Source organism: Lutra lutra, chromosome 9, assembly GCF_902655055.1.
Source record: "Lutra lutra chromosome 9, mLutLut1.2, whole genome shotgun sequence".
NCBI classification, from domain to species: Eukaryota; Metazoa; Chordata; class Mammalia; order Carnivora; family Mustelidae; genus Lutra; species Lutra lutra.
The window spans coordinates 142,437,642-142,454,994 of NC_062286.1; the positions used below are offsets into that span (position 1 = coordinate 142,437,642).

The 17,353-nt window shown below is 61.7% G+C and overlaps 1 protein-coding gene across 1 annotated transcript in view; it reads right to left on the reverse strand.

The window, feature by feature from the left end:
• Positions 1 to 16,845, reverse strand: part of TAF4 (TATA-box binding protein associated factor 4) — a 63,788-nt gene extending 46,943 nt beyond the window's left edge. Inside the window, exon 1 of the mRNA XM_047744642.1 lies at positions 15,450 to 16,845. Within this exon, the coding sequence (XP_047600598.1) occupies positions 15,450 to 16,758 (1,309 nt within the window). The 5' untranslated portion in view covers positions 16,759 to 16,845. The remainder of the gene's footprint in view (positions 1 to 15,449) is intronic.
• Between the last annotated feature and the right edge of the window lie 508 nt (positions 16,846 to 17,353).

Sequence of the window (17,353 nt, forward strand, 5' to 3'; positions counted from 1 at the left end):
ATCCGGGACACGCCGGCGCCGATGACAGCGAGACGCCCGCCACCAGAAGGGCCCACACCCGCCACGCCGACGGCACCGCACGCCGGCCAGGACGCGGGGCAGCGGGCGCTCCCGCACGTGGCTGGTGGGAACGCCACGCGGCCCGGCGCCTTGGAAGGCAGCTTGGTGTTTTGCTGCAAAACTAAACATACTCTCACCGTCAATCCAGCCATCCTGTTTCTTGTTATTTACCCAAAGGAGCTGAAAACTTCCGTCCACACAAAAAGCTGCACATGGACGTTCACGGCAGCTTTATCCGTAGCTGCCAGCACTTGGAAGACGCGGTCAGTGAAGGAGGGATAAGCACACTTATCCCTGGGGCAGGTCCGGAAAACGTTACGTTACTAACGAGCGGTAAAAAGGAATGAGCTCTCCAACAACGAAGACAGGACAGAGCCACAGATGTCCATCACTAGGTTAAAGGAGCCAGTCTCCAAGGCCACACGCTGTGTGACGCCAACCGCAGGACGTCCTGAAAAAGGCACAACTACAGACAATAGAAGGGCCGGCGGCCGCCAGGGGTGGGACGTGGGGACGGACGGACAGGCAGGCACAGAAGACTCTCAGGGCAGTGAAAACACTCTGATACCTGCGATGGCGGATGTATGTTTTATGGATTTGCCCAAACCTCCAGAACATACACGCGGAGATAAGGCCAATGTAAGGAGCCTGAGGGACGACGAGATGGCAAAGTGCCAGTTCTTGGATCATAACAAATGTACCTTCTGTTGGGAGATGCTGACAGTGGGGAGGCTGCATGTGGGGGGACAGGGCACGTGTGGGGAAATCTCTGTACTTCCTCTTAATTTTGCCGTGAACTTTAAAGTGCTCTAAAAAAAAGTAAGTTCTTTACAAACCAACAGCTGCTTTTGCTGGTACCTGGAGATCCAGGGCGGTGCCCCAAACCACCTTACAGTAGCCCGTGGGGAGCTCGCTGACCAGCAGAACTACCTCCTGTCTCCCTCCCACACCTCTTCCCCCGCCGAGAGCCCACAAAGCCAAGAGTAAAGGAAGGGACGTGGCAGCACACCCCCAACAGACAGAGCAGAGAGAAAGACAAGATCCCAGCAGAGGCAGAAAGAGGAAAGCATACTCAGGAAAGAAGAGTGGGGGGGGTCTTTCCGGTACCCCCAGGGGCTCACGGCAGGATATCCAAGCTCCAGGCAGTAGAACTAATACCCACAAGATCATTTCCTAAAAAACAGAGAACGTTCCAGCATCGACAAGTCCAGTCTCGTTCCATCTGACCACCATGAACGAGAGGTCTCGGCGTGCCACAATGGCTCTCCATCCTTCCTCTGTACCATGCTCACACCAGCCAGGACCAGCAGACCCTCCATGAAAGGCTTCGACAAGACAGAGACCTGTGCACGCGACCGGCCCCATCCTTGGTGCGAGGCTTCGGTGTCCCACCCCACCCCCAGAAGCAACCCTGGAAGAACAGGAAAGGGGACACCCAACGCAGGGGAGGACACGTGCAAACAAGCCGCCCAGACACAAGAGAATGTTCACGACAAACTGAAAGGAAATTCTGAAAGAGAGAAGCGGCAGGAAATTATTCAGAAAGGAGGAAATTCCGACCGGAATCACAGCACACACTGCCCTCCTCCTGGAGGCCTGGACCTCTGACACGGACCCAAGCCAGCAACGCCAAGCTGACAAGGAGAAACTCTGCGGGGTCTCCTTCCTGGAGAGACAAGGCTGGGCCACAGGTGTCTCGGGCTCCAGGGTAGGGGGACAAGAGCTCGCCACACACGGCCCTCCAGGAGTGACTGGACGGCACTCGGGCAGACAGCAGCCCCAAGGACCACGCGGGAGCAGCCCGCGCGGGCTCTGAGAGCTGCTATCTGGGCCCCCCGAGGCCACGCCGCCAGAACCAGCGGATCACAGCACTGCACGGGCTCCACCACCCCAGCGTCCACCCTGCTGAGCCGGTGACCTTCACCCCGGGGAACAGCCTGCACTGGACCCTCCTCCAGCCCTGCAGGCCACCTGCACCCTGCCGGCCACCTCCGCACGGCCACCTGCTTTCCTGCCAGGGTGAGCCTCTTCCAAGAGAACTCTGCTTTGGGTGTGATCCCAGGACACAGACTCCTTGTGATGACAAAGTGCGTTGTGGCAGTCCGGCCACAGTGCACACCGCCCCACACTAAGCCTGGGGACAGCCGCCGGCCTCCCTGCCCTTCCCAAGAAAGGAGGCAGGAGTGCCACCAACTCTCCTGTCCCCTCTCTGCCAGCCAGCGGCCCCTACCTGCACTTGCTGCCCCCCACCAGGGCAAGCTCTTTCTCTAACCCCCCGAGGGAGGCATGGCTGAGCCACTTCAGCCCCTTCCCCTCCCTCACCCAAGAGGCTGCAGGAACTTGGAGACACGGCCTTCCTGGACCCAGGGTCCCGCCACCCCAGGTCCTGTCCTCTTGGCCACCGTCCCTGAAGCAAGACCAGACGCCCTGGATCCCACAGCACTGGGGACCAGCCTCCTTCTCTGCAGCCTACTGGCTGTACTGTCCTGCAGCCCTGGGGGCCCCTTGGCCCCGGCCCCCACTCTCTCCCTCTCTCAGCCTCCGGGCCAGTTGCTGGCTCACCTGTAAGTACACACGGAGGAGCCACGAGCCACGGGCAGCCGCCAAGCACCTAAGGGCGTAGCCACAGGAAAGGGGATGCCAGTGGCTCTGGATGACGAGTCTGAGGACCAGTGGTGGCCCGGAAACACCTAGGCACATAGGGTTAACCGAGCATACTAATGCCAACGTCATCTGTACTTTCACACTTCCTGTCCTTTTGAACCTGGTGCTAGAAACTTCAAACCTGCGTGCGGCCCGCACCACGTCCACATCCGTGCCTCAGCAGCACAGACCCACGACCTCCAATCTTGAGGAAACAAGTCCAGCAACAGCAAAAGAAACTGTCCGTATGCTCTGTTCACATGGCTCTACACTCCCCAAAACAAGCGTCCCCAAACTCTGCCTGAACACCCCAAGCTCACTTCCCCACCTCCCACAGAGGTCTGGCCTGCTCCAGCCTCCAGCCTCTGGGGGCCACACCCAAAGGCAGCTCCGTCCTCACCTCCCTAACTGGCCGCCAACACACAACAGGGGAAGGCAGCTCCTTGGCACACTCCCAACCCCCATGGCCTGACAGCCCGCGGGCTCCCCTGCGGGGCGGCCCCCCTTGCCTCCCCTGCTCCCCTCCAGTTCCACCTCCAGGTGTCAGAAGGTCCCAGAACAGGGCTCTTGCCTGTCCTCTTTTCTCCCGGCTGTATCACACCTCCTCCAAACCTGGTTAGCACACTATCCTCATGGTTTAAAATAACATCACTCTTTTTCATTTCTTCTTCGTTTCTTAAAAATTTATTTATTTTAGAAAGAAAGAGAGAGCAAGAGAGTGCAGTGCATGGGCACGCGGGTGGGGGAGGGTACAGGGAGAGAGAGACTCTGCAGAGGGCGGGGCTCAACGTCACGACCCCAAGGTCAGGCCCTGAGCCAAGACCAAGGAAGCTTAACCGACTGTGCCCCCCAGGCGCCCCGTCCTTTGTAAAGTCCGCTCTACACCCCGTGCGGGGCTTGAACTCCCTGCCTGGAGACCAAGAGTCCCATGCTCAAACAGCTGAGCCAGCTGGGTGCTCCTAAAATATCACCAGTCCTTTAGGGACCAGCCCCCACATCCCTGCCCTGAACCCACTTCTGAGTTTCAGACCCCCACCCCAAGCGTCCCCAACCCCACGTGGACATTTGGTGGACAATGCACGCGTCACATCCAGAACCACGAACCCGCGTCTCCAGACACAGCCTGTGCTCCGAATCTCTCCAGCACGTGGCCGTGGGCACAACAGCCTGCCCACCTCTCCCGAGCAGAACACTGCCCGGCGGGGGAAGCCCCGGGCAGCGCGGGAGGGCCCCGCTCATGAGCCACGCAAGAGGGAGGGAGTCCACATGCTGAGTCCACGCACCAGAATACCACACGGCACGGGATGGGAGAGCGGCTTAGAGCGGACGTCCCGAAAGACGACCCAAGCACGGAGCCTTTCCACGAACTTCGAGTCAGATCAGACACACATTCAGCAACGCTCAGGAAGAGGCCATGGGCAGGTGGGAACAGAGAAGGGAAGGCACACGAGGGGGTCAGGTGGAGGAGGTGGGGGCTGGACGGTCACATGGGCGCTGGCAGGGTCCCAGCTGCTCCGTGGGTGGTGTTCACAGGTGCTTACGGAACTATTTAAATGACCACATGAAACAGCCCAGGCAGGGACCAAAGAGTGTGAGGGACTCAGTCCTGCACATCCAAGATCCAGAAGCGGAGCCTGTTCCCCATTAGTCGTCCATCTCAATTAATGGCCTTTCAGAGTCATGGCCTGTCTACCAGGTGGATAGACCACAAACGCCTCCAGAAGACTCCCTGACTCACGCCACAGGCAGCCCCGCCACGGAGCGCCACGCCGACGCTGGGGCCGGCGGAGGAAGGCGGCACGAGCCGGGCTCCCCGCCCTCGGGTGCTCCTGTGTCCTCGGCAAGAGGGTGCTGGAGACCGACGGCTGACCCCGCGGAAAGCCCCGCCTGGACGGACTCACGACCACCTGCCCCACCGGCGGGACCCGGTGAGACAGAGACAGGCCTCGGCGGGCCACACCCCAGTCCTGAGGAAGCGCCTTGCTCTGCTGCGGGGGTCACAGAGGCCGGGGTCTGGAAGCAGTGCGGGAGCGTGGGCCTGGATGAGGAGCGCAAGTACCCAGAGAAGAGCGTCCCAGCAGCGGGAAGAGCAGCTGTCCGGCGCGGCTGTGACCAGCGGAGCTGCCCAGTGAGCAAGCAAGCGGGGCTGTCCTGCAGCAGGCGGCGAGGCCGTCCAGGGGCTCCGCGCACAGGCAGCGCAGCACTGTGGGGACACAGTGTCACAGCCTGGCCTTCGGGCCACGAGCGGGACCAACAGCTGTCCTCCCAGACAGCCGCCCGGGCACAGCGGTATCCAAGGGGCTGAGACCACCTCCTCCCACGCCTGGAGCCCACTTGGCCCCTGCCCTTGGCGCTTCACTGGGCATCCACTGATGACGACATCCCAGACATGCCTGAAAAATCCTAAATGAAACACACACGCTTGCAAGAGCAAGCACTCCGGGGCTCTGTCCCCCAGAACAAGCGCCTGTTAGCAATCACGCTGGGTGTGGTGCATAAACAATGAATCTCGGAACCCTGAAAACATAAAATAAAATTTAAAAAAAATAAAAATAAAAACAAATGGGTTGATAAAGAGAAAAAAAAATTACCATAACAACTTCAGGTCTCTTTAAGAAAAATAAACTATTACAGAGAAAGGTAAGTGTGTCCATGCCCAGGCCGATCCCACCAGCCCAGAAGCAGCTACCTCCTCGGAGTTGGAGGACACCCTCTGGCGACCCCCCACACATGGACACATGCGTACCCACAACACGGATCGGAACAGCGCGCCCTTTCACAGCCACTGACACGGACGTGCGACACACACCATCCCCAACCCACTCTCGGTGCCCAGCGCACCTCTGCCGTCAGGCCTGCCAACGCCAAGCCAGAGCGGGCTTCTGCAGGCCACAGCACAGTGTCACATGGCCACTCACGACCATGTCTCTGAGGGACTGAGACTGGAGGCCTCCTGAAGGCCAGGCCAGCGGCCTTCCCACTGGGGGGCACGACGGTCTTCTTGAGGTCGGCAGCCCCACTCGCTCCAGGACATTGCCAGCAGCCTCCCCAGTCACCAAGCCAACCAGGTCCCCGAGGAGGGTCAGTGACACACACAGAGCTGTGTCTGGACTGGGAAGCCCCCAACACTGGAGGGGGGCAGCCTCTACCATCGGTTCCAGGATCAAGACCCCAGAAGGTGCCCAGTGAGTGGCGTCCGAACCCCCCAGCATGAGAGGAAAGCCAGGGCTGTCCCCGAGAACCAAGCCCGTGCAGTCAGGATGCCTGCCTGGACTCTCTCGGGCTCTGGGCTCTGGCGGCCCATCCAGAGGCCGTCTTTATCTGTCACTCCAGAGCTTTGGGGGGACACTCCGAACAAAGTTTCTCAGCTGCTGAATACGTCACCAACCCTGATGGGCTACCTCATCAGTCCAAAGCAGCAGAGAAAACTCTGGAGGGTCCAGAACAGACCATAAGAGACAGAATGCCGGTTTTGAGTAATTTCAGCAGGGCCAGGGGGGCCTAACGAGATTCCATTTCAGAAATGGAATTAGCCCCATCTCCTCCCCCTGCAAACCGATCTTTGTGGCTCAGGAACAACCGTATCAGAAAGTAATTCCTGAGGACGGGAACTGCCCAGCTCCCGCACAAGTCTGCGCCCGACTGGGTGCCCAGTCAGGTGCACAGACAACTGACTGCTCCGGCTCACCAAGCATCACCGGGGCCTTTGGGGCCACGAGCAGGACTGACAGCTGTCTGCCCAGACAGCCGCCCAGGACAGGCTGCAGCTGATCTGTGGTCAGGAGAAAGGGACGGGCCCCTGAAGACCAGAGTACAGTCCTGACCATTCACACCTCTTTCAGCCGTCAGGACTGCCCGAACCCTAGTGCCCACAGCCCGTGCAAAGGAGAGCCCGTGACCGCCGCTCGGTAGCACGAAGCACAAGTCCCTGGTGGTCCGCGGAGTCCAGTAGCCGCTGGACACCCCGCACTCCTGCCCCCGGGGTCTCCACGGCATGGGGGCGGCAGCTCTGGGCTGAGTCTGCCTCTTGCCGTGCGCTCAGGACACTGCCCCCTGCGGACTTCCTCATGACCCGGCCCGGTCCCCGTGTGCGCAGGCCTTAAGGAGGCACAGGGCAGGAGATGCGGCTGGAAGTGCGCGGCTGACCCGGGGCTCCTGTGCCTCTCGGGGAAAGGGCTGAGGGGTCCCGGAAAAGCCGTTTACCTCCACGGGTCTCAGTGTCCTCATCGGGACCGCCTGGCTCTGGAACCCTCAGACGCACGAGTCTGTCCATCGGCGCACTGCAGGGAGCCTGGGGCCGCACACGCAGTGGCGAGACCACCTGAGCCGTCAACTCAAGCGGCACGTCGGGCGACAGGATGCCCGTCCCCAGCCACCTCCGCACATGAAAAGGCCAAGCGGCCAGGCGGTACCTGCCGCCTTACTGACACACGCCCTCCTTTATAAAAGGCTCTTGAAACCACAACTGCCCTGCGTCCACTTCCCCGGGGGGCTGCCAGCACTCAGGGTTGCTCCTCGTCCCAAGCCTCTGCCCCGCGTCCACCTCTGGCAGCGGGCGGCCGGCTCTCTGCCGCCGCCCCTCCTCCCCCCTCCCCTCCTCCGAAGCAGTCGCCCCAAGAGGCAGCTTTACTGCTCTGCTCAGCAGAGACTCCCTTGGGGGCCTCACTCGCGTGGCCAAGACCTCCACCACACGCCATGTGACTCCCAAATTCGGACGTCTTGCGGCCCTCTCTGCCCTCCCCCGCAGCGACCTCTGACACTTGCTCAGACACAAACCTCACGTTCCAGACAGGAACGTGGTCCCCCCGCCCTCTCGTCCCTCACTGCGGCACCCCACCTTGGTCACGCCGGGATGCCTTGGACCTCTCAGCTCCCCACCTCCACACCGTGCCGCCCACCCTGCCCCTGACCACCTGTCCCTGTGTGCCATGGGCCACAGACACGAAAGTGATGGCAAAACACACTAGTGGGCCCACCTAAAAGCCCCAGCGGCCCCCCACCACAGCTGAGAGAAAGTCCGCCACGGCACACCAGGGTCCAGCGGCTCTGTGACCGGGCCCACCCACATCCCAGGGCCCCTCCAGCTCAGGCCTACGCACCTGCTGTCTGCCGGCCGGGCACACACGTCCCCTTCTTACTGTGCAGGTGTCCGGGTCTCGGTGCCAGCGCCAACGGCTCGGGAGGGCGTCCTGGCACAGCCAGCGGCACCCTCGCCCACTCAGCCCCTGGTGCTGCTTATCCCCCCATCGCACTCACCGTGACAACAACACGTGCTCACACTCTACTTGCTGACTGCCTGCCCCCGGCCCAACTCAAGCACCCCAAGAGCAGGGGCTCTGTTGGCCTCAGGCCCCCCCGGGGCTGGAGCCCCACACCCCCACCCACCTTGCAGACTGGCTCAGCGGCATCCTAGAACAAACAGGCCACAGTCTCGATCAACATCCCTGGGGAAAGGTTTAACCTCACTTAGTCGAAGAAATACACCTTAAAACCAGATACCACCTTCCAAGGAAACTTTAGAATCAAATCAGTTTCTAAAAAGTCCTGTTTGGGCCACGGTTCTAAAAACCATGGTTTTAAAAAGCGTCAGTGGTTGAGCCCTCAAGAAGGCAATTTGTATCAAAGACTTGAAATGCTCAACCCACCAGACGCACGCAGAGCTGCGCACAAAGACACTCACCTGAGGGTCATTTACAACAGACAAGGGGACACAAGTCCCAGCAGCCCAGCACAGGAGCCTGCGGGGAAGCCTCGGCCTGCGATGATGGGGAGCGGGACGAAGAGGGACACTTCAAAGACCACCAGGGGCAGGGCACTCGCCACACAGACAGGACCCCGACGATCTGAGTTCGCACAAGTCGGAAGTCCCTCTACACCAAACACGGGCTCAGAGGACGTGGGCCAGAGCAACGAGAGATTACGAGTCACTTTATTTCCTTCTTCGTGGTTTTATTTTCTTCTCAAACTTCCCGTAATGAATAAAACTAATTTTAAATCAGAAGAAAAAGGGTGGAAAAAGAAGCCACTTTCAAGTGACTAATACTTTTCTAACACTTTGTAGCTCCACTAAAACATCAGTCGAGAGTGCCTTCCTCTTCTCTCCCCCGACGTGGGGGCGTGGGACGCTGCCGAGGCTCGGAGCTCCTACAGGATCAAACTCTGAGCCACGCAGGCCGGGCCCGTTACCTGCTGTGTTCACTAACCCGAAGCGTCTGTCTGTGTAAATCCGGATACGGATGATATTAAAAACCACCCAGACAAAGCTCCTGGGTGAAAGGCGTGACGATTCCTTGGAAGCTCTCCTCGCGTGCTGGCCCCACGCACCTCAGCACAGAGGTTAAGAGTGGAAAAGCTGGGGGCGCCTGCGTGGCTCAGTGGGTTAAAGCCTCTGCCTTCGGCTCAGGTCACGATCCCAGGGTCCTGGGATCGAGCCCTACATCGGGCTCTCTGCTCTGCGGGGAGCCTGCTTCCTCCTCTCTCTCTGCCTGCCTCTCTGCCTGCTTGTGATCTCTGTCTGTCAAATGAATAAATAAAATCTTGGGGAAAAAAAAAAAAAGAGTGGAAAAGCTGCCTTCCCTCCCCTTTCAGCACTAATGGTAACACAAGACCGTCCACACGTATGGCCACCCCACACCCCAGTACCTCCCTCCTTCCCCGAAGCTCTGGGTCCCATCGGCTGACCCCACGAGGGCTTTCTGTGCTCTGTGGAGTGTCCAGGCCAACACCTGCCACTCTGTCCACAGGACACAGGCCTGGCAGGCCACGCACAGCACCAAGGAGGAGGGCTTAGCTGTCTTGGCCCCTTGTGTCCCGCTCTGTCCACTCAACGTCCACTCAGACCACTCGCCACCTAAACGAGTCCCCACAGAGCTACAGAACCTTCCTACCACTTTGCTCCTCAGTTCTTAAATCTGACATCCAATTCAACACGGTCATAAAGAACCATTTAAGGATTTCCCCAACCTCTGGAGCTGGAAAACATTTCGAAATATGCCCTCTAGGATGAGAGTTCCCCAATGTCAGGGAGGACGTCCCCGCTACCTGGTCTCACCCTCCTCATGAGATTAGTAGTCACAGAAGTGCTCACATCCCTCCTCCTTCCCCCTCCCCACGGCCACAGGGACAGATGGACTGATGGACACATAGAGAAAGCCGAGAGGTCCCACTAGACTTCAACTTCTGGGTAGAAGAAGGAAAGCCCAACTCCACTTCGAAGGCCAGTAGAGGGGCAGAGGGGCTCTGAGCCTCCAGGTCCCGTGCACACCTGGCTCGCACACCCACACTGGGAGGGGCTCCATCCACTCACACGCAGGGGCACCACCAGGCAGGCCGCCGCAGAGGAAAGCCAGACAAGGAATGGGTGTCCACGCACTTTTCAAGTTGAAGGTGGGGCACAAACTGTGGATAATGTTTGTATCTCTTTGTGTTCTGCAGGTTTTAATCCCTCAGCATAGATAGGAAGGATATGTAGGAATCACAAATTGTCATCAGAAGTGTCCACGGCCAGACCACAGACGCACAAAGTTCCCAGGGCGCAAACACACGTCCACAGAACCTGATCAAGTACGCGGGGTTTTACGAAGTGCTGACTGCGGGCGGACAGCACTGAAGCCCCGTGTCTGTGGCTCACCGAGCCCCCTACCCAACAGCAGCCTCAGGCCCAGCGAGAAACTATGGTCCCTCCCCCGCGGTGCACAGCAGCCAGGGCAGGGGCTCCTGCGGCAAAGCGTCCCTCTCTCCTCCGCTGCTCTTACTACGCAGGCCTGATGGAGTAAGAAGTCTCGGGGGTGAGAGCCCTCAGCGGTCACTGTTTCCCGAGACAATCTAGAAACCTTACTGTCAACGTGAGAAGGAAAAGTGCTTTTCAGAACTTCAGAAATTCCCTAAACCTAAGGCAAGTTTCTCCAGAGTCCTTTTAAATCTCTGCTTCAGGATTTTCAAAAACGGTTGCTAATTACGTCTCGATCAACTCACAGACGACTAGCTATTTATAAAGCAGCTTTCTCCAAACGCATCATTTAAAAGGGGGAAAGCTCACGTTTATATGCTGAACAGGGCTTTGGAAGCATCCGAGGAACGACCTTTGTCTGGATTTCGAGGAAACAGACACGTGTGCGCCCCTGCTCTGTCCCACCGCACTGCTTCCCTTCTAGGGCAGGGGCTGAACCCGGTCAGTCCTGTGCTGCCTAACTCTGAGCAGGGGCTTAAGGGCAACTCGCACGGCACAACTAGGGCTGGGCACCCAACCACTATGGCCCAGAGGCACCAGAACAGTCCCGGGGCCGGGCCCTCTGCCCCCGCGGGTTCACGATCATCCACCACCCAGGAAGCAAACACACCACGTTCCTAAACACCTCCCTACGGGGCCCTAGCAAGTATGGACCTACCTCTCACGCGGCAAACATGGAAAGCCCTCGGCTTTTCAAACGCCGGTAACTCTGCTCTAAGCACACAGCATGTACTGTGCCAAGTACGGTCAGCAGCAAGAGGGGCCGGAGACCCCGGGCGGGTCTAAGGGACCCCTTAGAGGGATGCTGACAGATGAGCTCCAAAAGACACCCACGTGTGCCTGAAACACCATGCCGCCCCCAGCCACCACGACAGCTTTGTCCACCCTTACGACGATGGGGACAGCCCTGGGCAAAGCCCAGAGACAGGGTGAGGAAGGACGGCCGGTCCTCCGAGCCCACAGGGCCGAAGGAAACACTCGGGGAAGCTACCTCTGCCCCACGCCAAGCGGAGCGGCCCAGGGCCGGCTGGGTACGGCTCCCCAACAGCCATTTTTCTTTCTCCTTTACAAATGTCGCTGTTACCCAGCTATGTAAGAAGGAAAACTCTAAGGCCTTTGGCCTACGTTGCCCCCACAGCTGCGGGGCATGTCCCCAGGATCTGTGACCCTCCTGTGACAACCTCGGCAACTTTCTCACTCACATAACCAGAGTCAGCCACGGCACCAGACTCCCGGGTGACCGAGAACGTGTCTAAGGCCGGTGCGGTTCTGATGAGAGTAAAGCTGTCCTCACACTTCACTACATCTACAGCAACATGACGCTCGAAGCCCAGAGAAAAAGGTCCCGCAACTGGGACAGCGTACGCGTACTGAACGCGACGTGACAGCCACGTGTCCCATCCATCCCCATCAGATCCGCTTCACGAACCCATCAGCCCGGCCTTCTAGCTGGGCCACCGAGGCTCCAAGGAAAGAAGGCCACAGTGCCGTCAAGCAACAAAATCTAAACGTTCAAACGTCCCTCATGCCACGGCGCTGGCCAGCAAGAGTGGCCCGGACCTTCAGCACTGGGCTCTCCACCTTCCACCGTCCGGCTCCGGGTCAGCCCTCCTGGAACCCAGCCCGGCCCAAACAGCACAATCGGCCACCACTGGGCTCCTCCTTTCCCTACCAACAGACACCTGCCCTCGTCGTGGGTGGGAACCAATGCCCTGGCCACCTGTCCTTCCAAGCAGGGAGAGGAGCACCAAGAGTGTTCATCTGAAGTGAGGGCCAAGCCCACGGACCCAGGCCAAGGCATCGACGGTGAGGAAACGGTGCTCTGTCCTAGGAGGAGAACCTCCTCTCCAGCCAAAGCTCAGAGTGACGCGAGAGCATTCTCTGCAAAAGCAGGACAAACGGACGGACGTCGCAGGAGACATCCACGTGCCAGGCCAAGAGAGCACCCACAGGAATGAGCATCTGTCACGCAGCATCTATCTGAAAAGATCTCTGAGAACCATTTACTCACATGCTCATTTTGGTGTCATATCACTTTTTTTCTTCGTTCAGCTAAAATCATAATACTACCTCGATGTTACGACTTCTAAGCTGTATGAAACTAGCGCTTTCCAGAGTCCTTGGGACAACTGCCTTTGCAGCAAAAACCCCTTCTCCGTTGTTGCCAATACCACAGCGGATGAAATTTAGACTCCGGTACCTTCAAACGAGCAAATTAATTACAGTAACATCAACACTTCTTTACAAAACTGTCCTGACAAAGAATATCAAGATGGAAGTTGCTAAAACCAAAGTCCACACGGGCTCATCGTGCGCAGTGAGAGTGGAGAAGGAAGGCCCGGGTGAGACCTCGGTCCCACATATCCCCACCTGGAGCTGTGTGTGACCTGCAGGGAGGGGAGGCACGGAGGGGCAAGCCTCCTCCACACACACTCCCACCGCCGGCAGTCCGTGAGCCCAGTGGACACCTCGGGGCAGCCTGCGCCACCCTGCTCGCCCCTAAGTCCTTCCCAAGTGTTTGTCTCTGGGTTGTAATGAGAACAAGCTATTGGCCAAGGCTAGTTACTTCCATAAGCCACTCACCTCTTTCTACGTGTTTCTGCTGGAAGATTTCAATGAGGAGGAAACATCAAGTAGGAAAACCTGGTATTTCCTGACCCAGCATATAACTAGAGTATCTATATTCTGTCCTTTTGGTTTTCGGAATTATACTACCTAAAACGGAACTTTGTCTCAGGGTCGAACTTTTTACTTTTTCTTTTTGCTTCTGCTGTTATAAAAATGAGGTGAGGTAACTGATCAGAGTTCCCCATCGGCGGAGATCGGGGGGTGGGGGGCAATGAAGACATGGATATAAATCTTTTCATTCTAGAGAACATCTGTCACCCAAATGTCAACATGGGCTGCTCTCTGCTCTTCAGTACAGGGGACTTAACGCAAACACCTGTGACAACTCTTGCAAAGAGTCGGTATGTTTACAGTTTTTTTCAAGGAGTTGTCTGTCTGTCACACAGAGACATCTCTAATGGTGACATTAGAACAGAAGACGAAAGTGAGTCCAGGGTCACCCACGACAAAGATGGCAGAGATGCCCCTTTCCAACCACAGCTTCCTCCCCCGCCCCTGGCAGAAATAAGGGGGCTTCACCCAAAGGCTCAGACCCAGGGGATCCAGCCAACCCCAACCCACCACCCCTACAGGCATCGCACAGGCCCTGGGAAGTGAGGCCAAGCCAGGCCAGGCGCCCACCTCTCCAGCTACTGAGGAGCTCACACCAGTTTTAAATAACAAAACAAAAGTACAGCACGGGGGGCGGGGGGGGGGGGGGGGGGGGGATGGTCTTTCCCCTGAGTAAGGCAAGTGCGGAACCGTGAGGGACCACCCGAAACGCGTTTTTATAGAGAAAGAATATTTTGACATTTTACATCATACACTACAACCACGAATTCCTTTTCTCTAAGGTTACTACAGATCAGCCATATTCTCCACTCAACAACCAAGACACACATAAGGAGCGAAACAGAACCTTCAACAAAACACCATGACAACCTAAAAAACAAACCAAATGCATCCTAAGGGGCATCTCAGCACTTTGCCGGCAACTTGTCTGACGTCCCCGTTCTCCCTCAGAGCGCAGCAACCCCCACGAGCACCCCCAGAAGGCAGGCAGGGCGCCGGCTTTCCCCGCCCCTACCCCCACCAAAACCTCCCCAGCAAGCGCTGCCACCAGGCCGGGCCTCACACACTCTGACAAGGAGACCTCTCCTTCCGAAGACACGGGCATTCGGTCAAGGTGACCAGCGGCTCTGCTCCGGGCATCCCTGGGGCCATGGGCAGCGCCGCTCCCAAGCCCCTGCCCCCCCCCAATCACCAGATCACTAGCCGGAGAGAGAGGAGCGCCCGGAAAACTCAGCCAGAGCAGTGCAGGCAGCTGAGGTGAGGAGGATGGAAGAGGACTTGGGGCGCCTCGGCTTGCTTAGGCGTCTCTCTGCTTGGGAATCCCCAAACAAAGCAGCATGACCTGGGATGCTGTGGGGGGCCTTGGGCCGTCAGACCTGAAGAACCCTAACCAACCGTCCAGCTGACACGAGAGACCGAGAGCGTGCCCGGGCTGTGGACCACACGGCTGCACGTCACCAGGCCTCGCCGGTACCTCCGAGAGGTCCACTGATTTCCCTGGAGGGTACGAAGCAAAGCAGCGGGGCACCCACCCTTTCACCGGAACGCCGAACTGCGGCCCACAGGGGCCACAGGAAGCCGGCGGCACAGTGTGGAAGCAAGGACGGGGACCAGGAAGGGTGTGTGCCCCAGGATCCCTCCAGGGCTCACCTGGGATCTCTGCCATCCTGGTGTAAGCAGGGAAGCGGAAGCTTTCCACGCCGACTTGCCCAGCCACAAGGAGTGTCACTACTCTGCCTGACCTCACCAGTGGGGCGGGGAGGGAGAGGAGGAGTGCCTAGCCCTCCATCACAGCCCAGGGTAACAGCAGCAGCAAAGTTCAGTGAGGACACAGGCCATGACACAACTGGCCCCAAAAACCAGGAGACGAGCACCAAACAGGGAGAAGCATGGACGCGAGCTATACAACCCGGCAAGCTGTGCCCCCGGAGGCCGGCCGCCACAGCTCTCCGCCGCGGGCGGAGAGGGGAGGGGGGAAGGGAGGAGAAAAGAGAGGAGAGGAGAGGCGGGGAGGGGAGGGGAGAAAGGAGGGGAGGAGCGGGCAGGGGCACACACGGCCAGGAAAGGAGCGGCTGCACTGTGGGAGCCCAGAAACTTTGCAGTGCAGAGAGCGAGCTGAAGACCAGCGCTGCCCGAGGAAAGGGGCCCCCGCGGCCACGGCCCCCCACGGGCGCGCGCGCACTCACACTCGCACACACTCTCGCGCACCCGGCAGGGGAGCGCCCCGGTTCCCTCGCGGCAGGCCCGCGCGAGACCCGTGACCTCAGCGCCCTGCCAGCCCCACAACTTCCTGGACGCCCGGCGGGGGCGGCCAGGCCCGCCCGACGCGGCCACTCACCTGGGGGCAGCTGGAAGTTCTGGATGTTGGTCGGGTTCTGAGGCGGCTGCGGCAGGCGGGGGGCGAGGACCGTGGGCGTCAGCGTGGCCCGGATCCCGCCGCTGGTGGCCGACGGCGTCCTGGGCAGGCTCTGGGGCCCCGCGCTGGCCGAGCCCTTGGGCAGCCCGGTGGGGGTGCCGGGGGCCGGCGGCGGCGGCGGCAGTCCAGCGGCGGCAGCGGCGGGCAGCGCCCCTTGCATAGTTGGCCCGAGAATCATGCCGGCCCCCGCGCCGGCCGGGCAGCTGGCCGCCAGGGCCTGCGGCGGCGCGGGCGCCGGCTGCACCGCCGTCTTGGGCGAGTCGGCCTTGGCCACCTGCGCGGGCGCGGCGGCGGTGGCGGGCCCGGGCTGACTGTTGGCGGCGGGCGGCGGGGCGGGCGCGGGCGCGGGGGCCGGAGCGGGCGCGGGGGCTGGGGCCGGAGCGGGCGCGGGGGCCGGGGCGGGCGCGAGGGCGGGCGCGGGCGCGGCGCTGCCCCCGTTCTGCGCGGCCGCCGGGGTTCCGGCCGGGGGGCCGGGCGGCCGGGCCAGGCTGGCGGCGGCGGGCGGCGGCGGCGGCGGCGGGGCGGCGGCGGCGGCGGGGGGCGCGGCGGGCGCGGGGGGCGCGGGCGGCGAGGGGGCGCGGGGCGCGGGCGCGGCGGGGGCGCCGAGGAAGGGCGGCGTCTGGATGACAGTGGCGGCGGCGGCGGGCTTGGGCGGCGGCGCGGGGGGCGCGGGCCCGTTGTGGAGCAGGCTGACAGCAGGTGCGGCGGCGGCGCGGAGCGAGGTCCCCAGCGCGGCGCTCCCATTCAAAGTTTGCGCGGCGCCGGGGCCGCCGGGCGGGCCGTTGCGGGCGGCGGGCTGGGCGGCGGGCGCGGCCGCGGCCCCCGGCGCGCAGGCCCCGGTCCCGGGCCCGGCCGCAGCGCCCGCGCCGGCCTCGAGTGCGCTCAGCTTCGCGGCGGGCCCTGCGGGGACACACGGGGCGGCGCGGTAAGGACGCGGGCCCGGCCGGCGCCCGCCCGCGCTCAGGCCGCGCCGCGCTCTACCTGCGGGGGGCGGCTCCGGCGCCGCTGCGGGCGCGCCCTCGGCCGGCACGGCCGCTCCGGCTCCGACATGGTTCCCGAGCGCGCCGGCGGCCGCGGCCCGCGCCTCGGGCGCGCGGGGCGCGAGGTGGTGGTGGTGGGCCGCGCTGGCCGCCAGCTGCGACTCGAGCGAGCCCACCAGGTCGCTCACCACTTTCTCGTCCACCTCGCTGTTGAAGAAGACCTCGTCCAGCAGATCCGAGCCCGCCGCCATCTTTCCTCCTCGGCCCGCCGCCGCCGCCGCTCGCCGGCGCTGGGCGGGGAGGAGGCTCCGCGCGGGCGGGCGGGCGAGCGGGCGGGCGGGCGGGCGGGCGCGGGCGGGGGGCGGCGCGCGCCTGCGGGGCGGGGGCGGCGGCCGGGCGGGCGGGGGGCGGCCGACGGGGGGGGGGTGGGGGAGGGCGGTGGCGGGCTGGTGCGCAGGCGCGGCGGCGCGCCCGCCCCCGCCCGCCGCTCGGCGCGCCGCCATTGGCCGCGGCGCCCCCCGCCCGGCCGCCCGGTGCCTCGCCATTGGCCGCGGCGCGCGCTTAAAAGGTGCGGCCAATGGCTGCGAGCGGCAGAGGCCGGGGCGCGGGCGGGCGGCCGGGGCGCGGCGGGGGAGCGGGCGGCCCCGGGCCGGCGGGCCGCGGGGGTGCGGGCGGGCCCGGGCTGCAGGCGGGAGGCCGGCAGGGGCGCGGCGGGCGGGGCCCGCGGCCCGTGCCCGCTGGGGGCCGCGGCGGCGACTCTCTCTTTGTCTGCGCTCGCTCCAAAATGGCTGCGGCCTAAGCGGAACGGAGCGCCGGGCGGGCGAGGGAGGGAGGCCGTGCTCCCGA